General features: G+C 41.2%; 1 protein-coding gene across 1 annotated transcript in view; it reads left to right on the top strand.

The window, feature by feature from the left end:
* BRF1 (BRF1 RNA polymerase III transcription initiation factor subunit) overlaps positions 1–17041 on the top strand; it is a 186767-nt gene that overhangs the window by 23042 nt on the left and 146684 nt on the right. Inside the window, exon 4 of the mRNA XM_041476161.1 lies at positions 5132–5212. Coding sequence (XP_041332095.1) covers positions 5132–5212 — 81 coding nt within the window. The remainder of the gene's footprint in view (positions 1–5131; positions 5213–17041) is intronic.

Genomic DNA, 17041 nt, shown 5'->3' with positions numbered 1-17041 from the left:
TGTGGCAGTGCTGTTTCAGCAGACTCTGGTGCCTGCAGATCTGTTCATTTCCCTGGAAAAATGAGTGAGAAAAGAATTGTTTCAGTTCCAAACTTCAGAACTTGAGTCACATAATTTTGCTTTTATAGGTATGATTTGTAGTGGGAGGTTTACTTGCCCTCCTTTTTACTTTTATGGTCTAACTTCAGTAGGAAGCTCATTAGATTTTTTATATTAAATTACCTTGTCTTCCCTGATTATGAAGCCATTGCTGTGATGCAGTCTGCATTCTTTACCACACTTTACCAGATTTTATGCTGGATCTGTAAATATATGTATTTGAAATAGAAGGTTTGACCCTACCTTGTCCTGAAGAAAGGACTGGTGGCTTTTGGGTTTAATTTTACAGGGAATGATTTTGATAGGATTGGTCCTATCAGATAGCAGGTGCATTTCAGCTCAGGTTACAAGCAGCTTCATTCCCTGTCTTCACTTGCTCATTTATGTAGAGGAAGCAAAATCTCTAATGCTGAGACTGAATCTGTTTCTCCTCCACGTGTTGAATCTGAAACTCAGCCTGTCACTACCTGATAGAAAAGTGTCCTTCAAGCTGCAGATGCCCAAGTGGCTGCTCTTTGCCTCCACTGTGTGGAGTGATTTGATAAGTGCTGTTCCTGTTACCTCTGGTTTTTTGTTGCTGTTTGAGTTTACCCCACACTTCAAGCTTTGCTTGCACCTTTTACAGCTTGAGGAGCAGTTTTATGGAGAAGCAGAGTGATGTGACTTTGTTAGGGAGTTGGTGGAGCAAAACAGAAACTGCTGAGGTGCTTGTGCTGTGAGCAGTGGAGTGGGAATGGCTGCTTTTGGCTGATGGAGGGATAGTCCCTGTAGAATCATGTAATTGTTTAGATGGAAAAGACCTTTAAGACTGTAGAGGCCACATGTTAACCCAGCTCTGACAAGTAGTTTAACACTCGAATGATGCAGGGTTATGGTCTGGGTCTGGACCTGTGTGAGCTTAGACTGAGTATCATCAAGTTTCCAGACATGATCTCCTGCATCTTCAGGTCTGTTGTGTTAAGGCAGTGTAGCCCACGGAGAGGACCACACAAAAACTGGAGTAGCTCTATTTCTGAGCTGCCTGTCATCTCTCCACACCTGTTGTCTAAAATTTCGTGTAAATGTCCAAAGCAAACTTGAAAAGGAAGCTTCAGTTATGTGAAGCTGTAAATCTGAGTGAGTCTCTAAAAGTAATCATAGAATATCCTGTGCTGGAAGGGGACCCACAAGGATCATGAAATCCCTGCACAGGACACCCTAAGAATCACAGCAAATGTCTGAGTGTTGTCCAAATGCCCCTTGAATTCTGCCAGTCTTGGTGCTGTGACCACTTCCTTAGGGAGCCTGTTCCAGTTCCCAGCCATCCTCTGGGTAAAAAGCTTTTTCCTGGAAGCCAACCTAAACCTCTCCTGACATGCCTTCATGCCGTTCCCTCAGGTCCTGGTGCAGGTCAGCAGGGGGAACAGCTCGGTGTGTGCCCCTCCTCTTCCCCCCAGGAGGAAGTTGTAGCTGGAGTGAGCTCTCTCCTCAATCTCCTCCAGCTGACCAGACCAAGTGCCCTCAGCTGCTGCTCATGTGGCTCCACCTCTGGGCCTTCACTGTCTTCATGGCCCTCCTTTGGACACTCTCATGGCCTTATGTCTTTTTAACATTGTGGTGCCCAGAACTGTCCCCTGGAGTGGAGGTGAGGCTGTCCCAGCGCGGAGCAGAGTGGGACAGTCCTCTCCCTCACCCAGCTGGTGATGCTGTGCCTGGTGTCCCCAGGACACAGCTGGCCCTCCTCAGCAGCTGGGGGAGTCGATGGCAGTGGACCTTGCAGGCACCCCCTGATGAAGGAGTGCATTTGAGTTGCCTCAGGGAAGTGGTAGTGTTAATGTTGAAGATTTGGCAGGCAGTACTTGAAGACACCAAATACTTCTCGGATATATTTTTGTATGTCTTGAAAGCTGAATGTGAAAAACCAAAAGCCTGCTTAATTCACTTTTGAAGTTGTGGGGGAAGAATGGAAAAGGTCAAGAAATGTAAAAATTGTAGTTAAGCTGGGATGTTAATTTGGTTGTGCCTAGCAATTGCTGTTCCTTGCCTTTGTACTTTTTAAATTGCTAGCTTTGTAGGGATTTTTGTCTTTAAATGAGTTTGATGATTTCAGTTTTCTTTTTTTTAGAGTTTATCTTTTTATTACCCAGCCGAACAGTTATGATAATGAGTTTGGTTTGCATTTTGCTTGTAAGATTAAAGCTGATAGTGAGACTACATAGTCAATGGCAACATTAGTTTGCAGTTCTGAGAGTGTAAGTGCTCAACAGACTAGTTTTCTGTCAGTTTTCAAAGACAAATGCTAAGTAGAGATGTTCAGCCTTTCCAGTTAACTTGCTGAAAAATGGGTACATCAATTCTGATAGCAGAATCTGTCTTTCAGATAGCTCTCCTGGTATCTGCTGCAGTCTCTATAGCTTGGAAAGAAATTACTTTATGTATGATATTAGAGCTTGATGGCTAATGAAAAAGAGTCTTAAAGAACAAAATCATTGAAATCTCAGCTTAATTCCATTTTGTTTATATTATTTTGGATTTTAACTCCTGAGTAACTTAAATTATTTGGTTATTAGTGTTGTTTATCACCACTGTAAGACTGTTTTTTGCAAGCTTTTTAATAGTAACAGGGAAACATTTTAAAGTGTTGTTTTGCCAATCATAGTCCAAAGCAGTTCAGTATTTTGATATATTCAAGGATAGAGGGGACTGGGAAGTGGAGCCTTTGTGTACAGGAGGGGCCAACAGTGCCTTTGACACAAATGCTGGGTGAGCCCCCTGCCTCCAGCCTGCTTGCTCCTGCTCCTGCCTTGTGGTTGGTGTCCTCCTCCCATGTACTGATGCTCGAGTGTGGGCTCTCCTGATGCAAATCAGACTAGTGAGGAAGCCTGTAGTAAAGCAAGCCTTAAAAAAAAAAAAAAAAAAAAAAGAAAATGGGAGGTGGAATTTCTATTTAGATTTGCTACTGAAGAAAAGGAATGTAAAACTATTGCTATCATTGATATATTTTCTGCCAGATAAACCATTCTCACTAAATGTACACAAAAAATGTTATGCCTTCTTTTGTAGCTTGGTAACCTCTCTCTGGTTTGCTGCATTAGTTTGTTTTCAAGTGTTTGTGGAAATACAAGGCTGTACCTGTAAGAATGGCAAGGAGACGATGCTGTCTCTGATAGTTGAACACAGAGTTGGGGGAGTTACCTCTCCCAGCCTCCAGTGTTCCTGGATCCAGTGATCACCTCCATTGAGGAGATCACTGTTGAATATTTTTCCCTTTTTATTAGGATTATTATTAGATTAAGATCACTTAATTTGTGGGGCATTTAGATGAGAGCTTGTTACGTGAGGTTGTTGGTCAGAGACAAGGGATGGCACAAACTCACCGAGTGTCTTGGACAAGCAATGTGTTTTATTGTTCAGAACTTCTTTTTATAGGGGATTTGCATTTCCCAGGCTCAGAGCTGAGATCTCTCTCTGCCCAGATCTCTGGCCAGTGGTGTTTCTGCACGTAGGCTTGAACAGGGTTGGCTGAGGGTCCCCTGTGTCCGTTTGAATCCAGCCTGTCTGGGGACTGTTCATCTGTTTTTCTGGAAAGAGCCAGGCTAGCTGAATTGGATTTGTGTTATATCTAGATTTACCTTGTCCAGCTACAGACTAGCTGCACTGTGATAGCACTGCCAAAAGAGCTGATTATTGTTTGTTAAAGGATGTGTTAATGAAGTGAAGCTGGTCTCTGTTGTGGATAGCACTGGAAAACTAATTTAAAGGTTATATGGAAAAATAAGTTTTGAAGGCTGGTAATAATTCTGCAGGAATATTAGCTTATTAGCTTTTCTGGGTTTTGGTTTTGTTTGGTTTTGTTGTTTTTTTTTTCTCAGTACTGATGTACATTAAGTGCAACTGAGAGGAGACGAGAGCTAAAAAAGTCTGGTAAGAATGAACAGTTTAGGTCACAGTTTCTCATCAGTTGTACCTGCCATGGAAGTATCTTATTCAGGTGTGTTCAAGAAATGCCCTGAGCTGCTTTAAAGAGCGACTTTATTCCCCTCTCTGTGTCTACCCCAAAGCCTTTCTAGTTTGTTCTGAAGAGCTAGTCTGAGACGAGGAAACAGCCACAAGAACTTGAGGAAAAGCTGTAGGCATCATAGATAACAAGATGGCTTTTTCCCCTATCCTGGAGAACAGACTACTGGAATTAAGTAGAAGTCCATTACTAACAAATTGCTTGTTTTCAATCCTGTGCAATTTAGCTTTTTGGTCTCACTTGCTGTTAAGCTGACAGATTCAGATATCCTGCTTGAGGTACCCTGATTGTTTTTAAAAAAACCTTCCTGGTTTAGTGGGAGACTATTTTTGTCCTTGGTAGTTTAATTCCCTGTTCTGCTAGGTTGGTTTGCATGAGTAGTTCCACTGACTCTCAGCAATCTCTGCATTCAGGCTGCTCAGCATTGGCATGGATGCCCAAACCAGCCTCTAGTTTATGCTGATTTACAGCTTTTAAGTCTCCAACCTTTCAGGGTGTAAAAGTAGCAGTTCCAGACTTGCAGTTTTTGTAGCCCAAGTGTTGCTGTGTTTACCTAATGACAAACTGAAGTTACTTTAAAATAAGTGTTACGTCTGTAGTAGCCAACTCAGTCATTATTGAATGCTAAACATGTTTCATGTTCTGTAATGCCAATAATTACCTATTAAAATTCTGTAAATTCTTCATTGAATATTCTTCAGACAAAAATACTAACCAAGCAATTTTTTCCTCCTTTATTTTGAGAAATGTTTTACAGTACTGATTTTCATGTTCTGCTTAAAATAGATATTGGGAGATTTTTGTAGTTTCTTTGGAACTGAGATTGGGAGGGCTTATGGAGCCATGTAATGTACCCCAAGAAAGAAATAATTTGCCCAGTGTTGGTACTTGATGTCTTAAGACCTTCTTAATGTAGTTTGGCATATTGTAGGTGATACAGACACAGACTATATTGGCAAAATAAGTTTTATTTTAATATTTTAATTAAATTATTCTCTTTGACATGTCTGTTGTTTGTTTTTTTTCCCCTAATAGGTGCAGGGAAAACACCGACTTTAGGAGGAGGATTCCATGCCAATCTGGGAAAGGAGTCACGAGCAAAAACTCTACAGAACGGTACTAGCAAATTTTAGTCTTGCTGATATGAATTCTTTTTATTAATATGGTTGATACAATTAATTTTTAGTTTTGAATGTGACCTCAAAACCTTGGCAGGCCGCTCATTTTTCAGTGGACAAGTCTGCTTAGTGCTGATTTTTCATTGTGCTCTCATTTGGCTGCTACACCTGATTTATGAATTCATGTAGCTGACTGACAAAGGGTAATGGCACCTGCCACTATTACTGTGGTTTAAAAGGGCTTTTTCAAGGTTGACATGCCCATTGCACCTTTTTATTATCTGCTGAACCCATTGTGGCTTTTTATTTAGTCCATTTTCAGGGTTCTTGAAATACTTTATTCATGTTTATTTAAAAGTATAATTCTTCAAATATTTTTGGTCTTAAGAAATGCAAGTGTGAGATAATGCATATAAGTAATCATGTGCTTAATATGGGATCATTGAATAGAGAGAGGAAAAATGGAAAAAAGGTTTTAGCGCACAGATGATTAAAATAAATATTCTCATTACATGCTCTACATTTTAATTGAGATCACCATATTCTACACTCTAAAGAGGGTGAATAAAACCACCTTTTATTCCTGGAGCAGAATGGTCTTCCAGTTTGCTGTTGCTCATATCAAGGGACAGGAGTTGTCATTTTTTGGTTAATTGATACTCCTGTCTCATGACTCTTGGAGATGACAGCTGATGGACTGTCATAGCAAAGTCTCAGAAGCTGACATGTAATTAACCATTGGATGTAAATGGGTTTTATGATAAGGTACTCATTCGGGGGAGATATTTTAGAGAAAGGTATTTTCCTAAATTAATCTTACATTTGCAACTCAACACAAAAAAATCTTGCCTATATTATGCCTTCATATGTATATGAAAAGTAAGATTGATCTGATATTATATCTTCACAGGTATAGAGAGGCTGAGATTGATCTGTGTCATTGAAGTATAGTCAGATTACTCAGCATTATTCAGCTGATATATATACAGGTTGTTTTATATACAGAATGTTTTATTCAGCTGTTTTTACTTAAGAGTATTGAGCCCTGTTCGTTTGGCAAAGTAAAGCTTGCACTTTAGGTGAGCTAGTGTCAGTGTCAGGTCTGAAGTTACTATCTTAGGAATTTTAAATTTCCTGTCTAACATGTAACCTATGTAAGCAGTGGGATAAAGCCACTAAAATTAATGAAGTCTGGTTTTGGATTAAGGCACTTTAATCAAAACTGTAATTTTGAACAGGCATTTTAAAAATAAATTGGCTTTTTGTGCATAAGAACTTCACAGTTGTCTGTAATTGTAGGAAAGTAAAATGCTGATGGAAGGAAATCTGTCTTGTTGCTTCGTGGAGTGTTTGAATCCTTCAAAAGCCCTTTTGGTTGTGCCAAAAGGTAATCACAAGTAAAGACAGTGTGGGCGTTTTTTTAGAATCTAAACACAGCTTTTTTCTTGGATGAGTGTTTGCTGGGGAATATGTCTGAGCATCTTCCTTCCCCGGAGCTTTTGTGTGGGGGGCCTCCCTGATCAAAAACAATGATTGTGACTTGGCTAAAGTATATCAGCATTGTATACAAAAACATTTAGTTGCTTTACATGAACTTATCTCCTAAACAGTCTTGAAACAGGAAAATAATTTGTCTTTTTAGTTACACCTCTCTGAAGCCCTTTGCAGGTTTTCTTCTATTTTTTTTCCAGTGTCTATCCTTTATATAAGGAGCAAGTATTTGGTCTTTGATTTGTGTAGCCGACCTGCCTTTGTCATGCTGCCAATCTATCTCTGGGAAAGTTCTTTTCAGTGAGCTAAGTAATGTTCTTGCTCAGTCCCAGGCATGACAACAGCAGCTGATATTTCAGGTAGAGCAATTGGTGTTTGAAAGGCTTTTCTTTTCTGTTGCTGAATAATGAGCCGGTTGTCTGCTGCTTTTAATCACACTTCTGGCTTTACATAGTTTTTAATTGCAAATTGAGCTATGGCAATGAGCTTACAAAATCTCACCCTGTCACTGTGGGCCCATGATCATGGCTTTTTTTGGGGTGAAATTATGTTAAATATCCATCATGGTCAGACATGAAAATGTAGCAAGGTAAATGAAATTATTGGACGTATTTTAAAGGACAGGTATGGAGTTGTTCATTGAATGAAACTGAAGTGCACTGGTAGTTGGCTGTATGAAAAATGAGCAGTTATAAAAAATGCAGAACTACTTATTTATTTGCTGGTGCCACTATGTTGGCACTTCCAAAGTTAACTGTGCTGCAGGTGAAGTGCTGAACTCGCTCCCGCGGGGATGCTGGCACAGGACAGCCTGCGAGGGTGGCCATTGGTGGCTCTAACATCAGGAATGCTGCTGCTGCCTTCTCTCCTGTACTGTCAGTGCTCCTGCTGAAGGGAAGAGCCAGGCCCTGGGAAGCAGGGATGGGCTGTGGATGAAGTCCCCAGAGTGCTGGAGAGCAGCTGAGAGCCCGTGTGTGGTCCGAGAGCGCTGGCAGGTCTCGCTCTGCGTCTGCTCTGCTTGCCAGCAACCTGCAGGGAAAAGTCCAGCCGTGGAGCAGGGACTTGCTGGGTTTTAAAAAACAACCACCTCCCCCTGATATCCCTCCTTCCCCCCACTCCTTCCCCATGTAATTTGGGCCAAATTCTTCTTTACTGTAAAGTCTGTCTTTCCAGGGGAGGTGGAAGGGAGGTGATCTGGACTCAGTGTCTCTTACTTAATTACCAGCAAAGCAGCTGGGCTTGGCTGAGTGTATGATGCTGCTGTTTTTTGAGGCTTTTAATGAAAGGATGTTTAGAATTAGATGAAGAACAGTTTTGCATTAGAATGCTTAAGGTAATAACTTTTTTTTCATGCATTCAAAAATGAAGAAACGCAAAGTAAAATCTCCCAGCAACTGCTCGTCTGTTCTGGACTCTTCTACAAAATTATGGTGTGCATTGATGTTTTTATAAATACGTATATTTATGCTCTAAACAAAGCCATGGGCAAACCCTGAACATTTTGTAGTTTTCAGGTTTGTGTAAGAATGTCCATTACACAGAACTAGTCTCCCTTACCACACATGCCTTTGCTGTACCTTTCCTCACTATTTATAATGCAGGAGGGCATGGCTGTTCAGTTTCTCCCTTTCTTTTCTGAACCAGCTGATGTTTGTGTGTGTTTGGGAATGGCTGCTTACAGAAACTGGAGTCTTGTTTACACTTGCTAAAATATTTATGCGGAGAAGATTTAATACTGTTGTATTTGTTCATAATCACTTTGATTTTCAGAGTGCAGTACTGTGCTAATTGAGTGTATGAAGCTCCACAAGTTCAACAAGCTCAGGCCCACAAAATGCTTTGTGTCTGTACCTACAGACCTCATTTTTGTAGTAAAAACCTGCACACCTGTGAGATGATGTGGTGTTTCAGCTTCAACTTTGTTTGAAGGGATATGGCAAAATAGCGAAATACTACTGATTTTCTGAAAAAGAAGAATTATGAGTAAAATACCAGTTCAGAGGGGAGACTCTTTGACAAGACATCTTCCTCTGTTCCTGAGCCTCTTCAAATTTCTACAGTATTGGTCAACACTTACTTCCAGAGCTGAAAAGCAGAGTGATGTCTCTTTAAATCCCATTTTACAGTTCCGTGCTGCATTACATAATCTCTCTAAATAGCCAGTTTATTCTTGTTTCCTTGCAGGCAATCTGCTCTCGCTGTATCAGTGTCAGAGTCGTTGTTACAAGGGAGTTGTTCTTGACTTGGAGCTCTGATACTTTCTATGGTCTTCAGTGACCAAAAAGAAAAGGGACAGGGGAAGGAGGGTCAATGGCATGATTATATATATTATATGATTATTGAAAGTTTCAGTTGCAGATATTCAAATTTGGTCTAAACTAAGTTTGAAGACTGCAGCTGCATCTAGCTTAATCCAATTTCTGAACTGTTGTGCTGTGTTTTTAATTATTTCTTTAAATGAATGTGTTTTCCCTCAGTCCTCTTAAATACCAAAACATAGCTAACAGTATTTTAATACTAAATGGGAAAGTGTTTCTGAAGATGGTCTGTAATGCATTTTTTGCTGTTTACATTTAAACTATTTACTTAATTCTTTAACATCTGTTGTCATCACTCATTTTATAGCTGGTTTGTTACAAGTGATTATGGAGAGTTCTGCTTCCTCCCAGAACTATACATTGTGAATTAGAACAGGACAATATATTACACATGTGAAGAACAGAAGTATCCAAAGGAGAGGAACAGAGAGCACTGTTTAACAAAACTAGAACAGCAAGGGAAGGGAGAATAGTGGAATCCTAGAATAACTGAGATTGAAAGAGACCTCTGGAGGCTGACAAAACAGTGGCTTTGAAGTTGCATTAAGCTGCTGAGGGCCTAGGGCAGCTGAGCTCCAGTTATTACCAAGGAAGGATATGACAGTTTCCCTGGACAGCCTGTTCTCCAATGGTTGGCCACCCTCACTGTGAGGGATTTTTTCTTGTGTCAAGTCAGAACTTATTTTGATGAAATTCAGCTCTTGCTTCTTGTCATTTTGCTGTGCATCTCTGGTGATGCAGCTCTGGCTGCATCTTTATAACCTGCTACTGCAAAGCTGAAGGCACCAAAGAGAATTCTCCCTCAGCTTTCTTGAGACTCAGCAAATTCATCTGTCACCCTCATCCATGTGCTGCAGTCTCCAAATCATCAGAGGGACTCTCTGCTGAACTTGCTCCAATATGCCAGTGCCTCTTCTGCAGAGGAGCCCTGAACTGGACAAAGTGCTCTAAATATAGTCTCACAAGGGATGATAATCACTTCTCTGGACCTGCTGGCTGCAGTTCTAATAACGTGGATCTGGGATGAAATTAACCTTCGCTGTTGTGATTGGGTGCTGCTGAGCCATGTTCAGCTCTTTGTCCATGAGGAACCTAGACCCTTTTCTGCAAAAAAGTCAAACAGTCCCCTGCCTGTGTTTTTGCCCCATGGTTTTTCTGTCCCTGGTGCAGAAAAATTGCATTTGGCTCATGAGGCTTCAGTCAGCTCATTTCTGCAGCATCTTAAGATTCCTCTGAATAGTGGCTCTGCCCATCAGCATATTGGCCACTGTTCCAATGGGATGTCATCTGTAGGCTGGCAAAGGAAACCTCCTGGCTATTGTTCATGTTGTTAATGAAGGCATTAAACAGTATTGATCCCAGTGTAAGTCTGATGGTGAAAGTGCTGAGCACTGCTGTTTGAACCAGGCCAGCCTTTCACCCAAGTTGCTGTTCACTGGCCTAGTCCAGATCTCTGCAGTTTGGCTACCAGGGAGAATGATGAAATGGGATGAGGGAAGAGCTGTAGTTAGAATTTATCTTGATTGCATTCTAGCTGTTGCAGCTGGCCATGATCTACCCTCACTGAATCTGTGCTGGCAATTCCTAGTAACTTCTTGGGTTTTGTGTATCCGGAAATGGTTTCCAGGTAGATTTGGAGCCTTCCAAGAGGCTGAGAGGAGCCTGACTCATCTTTGGAAGCCTTATGCTTGCTGCCTTCTAGTCAGAGAGAACCTTTTCAAATTCCTACAACTTCTCAAAGATGGTAGAGATTACTCTTTCTACTGTCTCCCTTTGCATTCTCAGATGTATGCCATCAAGTCTAATTAACTTGTGTGTGTAGATTGTGCTTAAGGGAGCCCTTGCTCAGTCCTTCTTTACCATGGATAGCTGCCTCTTCTCTGAACTAACTGAAGCCCTCTGAAATCCAGCATTGTAATTATGCTACCCTTCTTCCTCGCACCCCTCAAGATCTTGTTTGTCTTGGGTTGCTGTAACCAAACCTGCCGTCAGACTTCACAACCTCCACCACTTCTTCCTTTCCAAAGAGTGGTAGGTGTAGCACAGCTTCTGCTTGACCCGCTCTGGAATTCCACTGGATTTCCTGTGACCCACTGTGGTTCCTCTACAGCAGCTGCTGGGGTGGATTGCAGTTTACCATGAGAACCTGGAGGTCTTCCTGCTTTCTAAAGAAAGCTTCATCTTCAGGATCAGATGGTCTATGGCAGGTGCTCGTGATTGTTTCTTTTGGCCTTGCCTCTCATCCAGACCTATTTACTTTTTATTGGCCTGTCAATCATTTTTCAGCAGAGCTTCACACTTTCAGGCTGTTCCTCTGTATAGGATGAATCCCTGTCACCTTCCCTGTCTGTCCTTGTGCAGCCTGTTACCATCCATCTCATCACTCCAGGCACGTGAGCTGTTCCACAGTGTGTCTGTAACTCCCCAGTGAATTTGTAGTTTTGCAGCTGTGCATAGGCTTTGAAGTCTTCCAGACTGTTTCCTTCATTAGATGCAATCTTATCTTTGACTCTTCCTCCTGTATCAATTCCTGTCCCCAGCTTTGATTTCAATAATGAAACTTCTAGTCTAGGCTCTCTGCCATCATCTTGTTCTTCTTGCCTTAATTTCTGTTGTGATAGAAGCTAATCCTAATCCTCTCATCTCTGTGTTTATTAGCACCACATCGAGTTTTCTCTTGTTGTCTTTTAAACTAATCATTGCTTAAAGTTCTCCTTTTCTGGTTTTGCCTCATATCTTCCTAAATTTCTTTACTCACTAAGGGTTTGAAAATTTCCTCTTCTAGCCAGACCATTGCTTCAGTTCTACCCTTTGATCTGCCCTGCCTTGTCCCTTATGAGTCCTCTGTTATCATTAGCAATTTCTCTCTCATCCGTTTCCTTCATCTTCACATTTCATATGGTAACTTACCCCATCTCTCTTTGAAGGAGGATAAGGGGGCATCTTCTCCTTTTCATTTGGGATGATATTACCTGTTTTTCATGTGTGGATGTGTTTGGTTGGGAGATGGATTTTTGTTGTTTGTTTTGTTTGCTGGTTGATGTTTCAAGTGCAACCTTTTCCCTTGGTAAACTTCTTCAACCTCAACATACCTCTTCCATCTAGTCCTATATAATGGCTGGACATGGGTGGCAAAATTTAGATGTCTGTGTGAGCTCCTGTTTCTCATCTCCTTTCAGAGGTTCTGCATAGAGGCAGACAGATTTAGGGTGTGATTAATTTAATCCGAAAGGAAGTCAATGACTCATTCTCTGAAACGTCTGTTTCTCTTCACTCACTGAAAGGAAGTCTATATTGACTAAGCCCAGTCACTCATCTCTGAAGATAAGGGTGATGAATTGTAGGCTTTGGTGTCTGCTGAATCTGTCTGTATTTGTGTATCTCCTTGTTGACATAGAGTTAACATGGCCAAAACTGAACTACGAATTGCATCCAACTGTTCTGGCCTTTTGCACGTTAACAAGTTCAAACTTCTTCCCACTGAGGCCACTCACAGCTTTCTTTCCTCCTGTCTTGTAGATCCACCCTCTCCAGCATCTGCTAAACTATGGATGTGTCCTAGCCATAACACTCACATATTTGTTTCTTGAATAAGTGTTTCTTGACTTTCATTACTCTTTCTCTCTCATCAGAACATGCTCCAGAGCCAGGAATGCAGAAAAGTTGTGACCTGGAATGCTAATTCTTTGGTCCTTAACTTCTTCATCAAACAATTTTTAAAGGAATGTTGTTTTCCCCGCTTGTTTGCTCTTTCACATTTATGATTGCTGTTACTGATCACATAACAATGCCACAATTCAGCTTTCTTGGTGTTACTGGGGTGTTGTGTTGCTGGGTCTCTGTGCTTCTGAGGCTTGCTTGGATGTCAGTAAGTGTGGGCTTTCCTGGTCCTCTGCTTTGATGCGGGCTCTGGTAAGTTCCACAGCTTGGTGCTGGACTCCCCGGTGGCTGAATCTTCAGGGTATCTCAGTATCTTGCACACTTTTCTCAGAGCTTTGTGTTCCAGGGTTTGCAGGCAAACACACTGATCAGCAAAGACTTGAAGAGGTAGGAAAAACACTTAAGGAAAACAAACAAAAAACCTCAGGGGCAGAAAGCCTGCTCTTTAGCCAGCATGAGTTACTGCAAGAATTTGGGTAAAAGCAGAAAACTGTACTTCCCTGCCTGTTTCCCTATTACTCTAGAGTGTGATTCAGAGGTCTCTGAGGAAGCTGGGATCCTTCTGGTTGGTACTCTTGGTCTTCTTAGGCACATGGAGAATCTCTTCGATCTCATTTTGCTAATGCGACCCTGTCCTTCATCATCTCCAGTTACCTTTGTTAAAAGACCAGTTGAGTTCATCAGGGACAGCTGACATCAGGGACAACCTTTTGGTTATACATTGATTAATTAGTTTCTGCTTGAGTTGAAGTTTGAAAATTTTTATTGTCTTAAATCTTAGCTATATTTGTGTTTCACTGGGGAATGATGAATGAAGTACCTGTCTTGGAGATGCTTTTGATGTGCTCTTTATCCTTACAGGGACAGTTTAATGGAGAGGAGTCCATGTGTCCTTTAATGAGTTCTGTTATGTTTCTAAGAAGATCTGGGATCCTGTAAGAGTAGAGGATCTGCTGGAGATAATGCCCAGATTTTGCCCAGAGGCTGACTGACAACTTAAAACTTTGAGCACAGCAGTCCATTGGGTAGAAATATGTGAGTCAAGCTTTGCTGGTCTTCCTAACTTTGTTCTTTGTGTTTGCTTAGCCAGAAAAGAGAAAAATCAGAAAAGGCATTTCTAAAATTCCTCAGAGGTGTTGGTTCAATCTGTATGTGACTGAATAAACAGAGAGATTGTCCTGTGACTGAGGACAGTCTCCGTTGTTACTTTTTCTTTTAATTTTGAAGGTTGTCTTTGAAGTTGAAAAAAAATAAAATTGCAGTCTTAATCAAATGAGTTAACATGACTTGTGTTGACTTAACTAATAACTAGAAATATTTGCATGTTCAGCTGCTTTGAACTGGCCTGTTTGAGACTCTGGAGTTAAAAGCATCTTTCATGATTCCTTTGCTCTGTCTCCTCTCCAGTCTCTGCTCCGTCTCTTGGTTTATTAGCTGGCTGTGGGCAAGAGAACTCTTGTGGCATGGAAGCACAAATCTCTCCTTCATTTTATCACACAAGAGAAGAAATGCCCTCTAAAGTTCTGCACACTTGTGAAATTTCTTGCTTGGATATTAAAGTTTTGGCCTTTTTTATCTCCAAATTTGCTCTGTTAAATTTGACCGTTTCTCTGTGACACAGAGTAGCATGGTACTGATCCCATTTGTGGAATTCACTGATGGAGATTTATCTCCCTGCAGCCTTGTGTAGGTAATTGAAACCTGTCATTTCTCTTGAGATCAATTCTATAGTTAAAGATAGTTTACCTAGTAGGCTAATGTTTTTTAAAATATTTGCTTTTAATAGTACTGTTCACAAGGAAATGAACTTGGGTATTAATAGGTTTATCTTCCTTGTACAGTGTGGCTGAAAATAGGTGACTGCCTCTCCTTCCTCCCCCTCTAGTAATATCTATAAATTTCAGAGCTAGTAATGTGCCTCTTCTAACAAGCATATGAATTAAGCCATTTTGGCTTTGCAATGTTGTCAGACAAGCAGGTAATACTCCAGGTAATATAGCTTTGGTTTAAGTTCCATGTAACTGCTGCTTTCTTTTTTGATAATGAAAGAACACGTACGCCACTTTGGTGGCATAGGACTGTCTTAAACATTGAAATGTGAGTTTTGAAGTGTTTGTGTCATTTTATAGGCACTGTGGCTCAAAACTCGAGAGGAGGAAGGTTGTTGTTGCTTTTTACTGCTGTGTTCTCTGATAGTGCTGAGTTCTTGTCATGTGTTGAAAGTGCTTTTCGTTTTGCTCTGTGGAATAAATTGGAGTGCTGGTGATGTGACAGTACAGGAAAGAATTCCCTAAGCCCGAGGGTCTTGCAAGTGTGATTTGCTTTTGGAGCTATTGCATTTTTTTTGAAGATTGTTTTTCTGAAATGATGGCCACAGCATTAAACTTCTGGACCTCTGTAGAAATAACAACAGAAAAAATTCAGAAACTGCCAGGTTTCCCTATCAGGTGTGAAATGTGTGTCAGTGGGAGCTTCCTGTATCCAGTACAGGCACACCAGCAAATTTATTAGCAGACTGACCTATGTCAGCCCCCTGCTTAGAAAAAGAAACCACCAAAAACCTCAAAACCAAGCCTTGGCCCCAGCCTGAACAGCAGCTCTGTGCACACAAGCAAGTTCTCTTTGGGCTGTGTGATTGCAGTCCTGGGCTTTGCTGCCCTCCCTGCAGCTTGTCCTGTCATCCCAGAGGGCTGATTTGGTGCAGTGTATGGGTGGAAGGAGCTGTTGTGTAAAGGGTTGGGAACTCCTCTGAGTGGTATTGCCATCAGAACCTGCAGCTCTGGAGTCCAGTTCCACCTTGTAACAGCAGAGCCAGTTCAATCCCAGCCTTTCCCATCCCTCAACTGCCCCTTCCCACCCCCTTCATCCAAATACGCTGGGCTGTAGCTTGGGCAATGCACCTCTTTACTGGGGCAGTGAAAACATCTGCATTTCACGAGCAAAATAAAGAACCAGCCCTTGTTTTTCTTTTATCATTTCACTCCTCCACATGCCACCATAGATTGGAGGAGGGAATGGGTGACGCAGAGATGAGCAGGAGCCTCCTAAACCCGTTCTGCAGCACGAGAGGCTGAACGCAGAGCTGCGTAGTGAGCTTCTCTCTCTTCTTCTTTTTTCTCTTAGTGTTTTTTAAACATTTATTTATAACCCACTGTCCTGTTACGTTCAGTCCTGCACAGTCAGAGTGAAGGAAGGTGTTTTCTGTTCTTTTGGCTTGACTTAATGTGAGTGGGAAGACTTTTAGCAATGTTCTGTTCATTGACTGCTGCTGGCAGATGGATGCTCTCCGCTTGAAGTGCCTCAGGCCTTGATATCTTCCGTTTTCTCCCCCTCCCTCCTCCCAGCACACACCCCGGAGTGTGCAGGCTGTGCTAATTTAGTCACAACTTAAAAGGAGTGATGAAGAAGAAATGCTCAGCTCTAATAGAATTCTTGTCGCTCATGACATCTTTGGGGAGTACATTTTCATTTCAGGATCCCTAAGGATTTTTTCCAGCAGTGTGTATTAGATGTTCTGTGATGCTTCGATTGAGCAGCAGTAAAATTTGTGATGCATTTTAGGACCAAGATGCTAATTCTGTTTATATATTAATCAGTTTAGAAAATACAGCATACATGACATCCAGTTTGATATTTTTCAAGTATTTTAGTAACCCAGGCTTGACTGTTTCTGGCTCTGAGGTGGCTTTTCTATCTGTCTAAACTACCAAGCAAACCTTTAAACAATCATTTGGTTAACCTAATATGTTCAAACATTTGAATTACCAGTTACTGTATTTTACTAAACTGAGTGTTCCTATGTCAAGAGTTTTCCTTACACCATCAGAAGTCAGCTGATGTTAGGTCTGAGGAGTTTGATTAATTTTTCAACAGAATCACAAAATTTTACCATTTGCTCGTAAAAATTGTATGTATTTTTAATGGAAAAAAAAAGCCAAATTATACCCAACCAGACTTAAAAGCTGTTCTTCTGTGCTGATTACTATGCCTTAACTTAGTGGATGTTTTCAAAATCCTGTACAGCCTCAATCACCAGGTGGTGCTGTTTCACCCTGCTCAAAACATGAAAATAAGTTTCGATTCTGCCATTGCCATACTTATTCAAGTGTAATTTCATGGGAGGAGTGGTGAGAAAGAGAATTTCTTTCTTTAACCATGTCTTTAAAGTAGAGCCTTTCCTGATAATTTTGGGTTTGCTCTTGTGAGAGCTGCTCAGAGCAGAATTTTCTCTCACATGGTTTGTGACCATGTTTGATGTAAAAATGTTATGTGGGATAATTTAGGAGGTTGGATGCTGGCTGTGTGGGACCATGTCTGGGTTGTAGCCAGTGTGATTCCTTCTTGGGTGCTAAGATTAT

The sequence above is a fragment of the Pyrgilauda ruficollis genome, unplaced genomic scaffold, assembly GCF_017590135.1.
Source record: "Pyrgilauda ruficollis isolate IOZ18807 unplaced genomic scaffold, ASM1759013v1 scaffold38, whole genome shotgun sequence".
In the NCBI taxonomy this organism is placed as follows: Eukaryota; Metazoa; Chordata; class Aves; order Passeriformes; family Passeridae; genus Pyrgilauda; species Pyrgilauda ruficollis.
The sequence above is the reverse complement of the archived record's forward strand: the minus strand, read 5'-3'. Positions and strand labels throughout refer to the sequence as shown.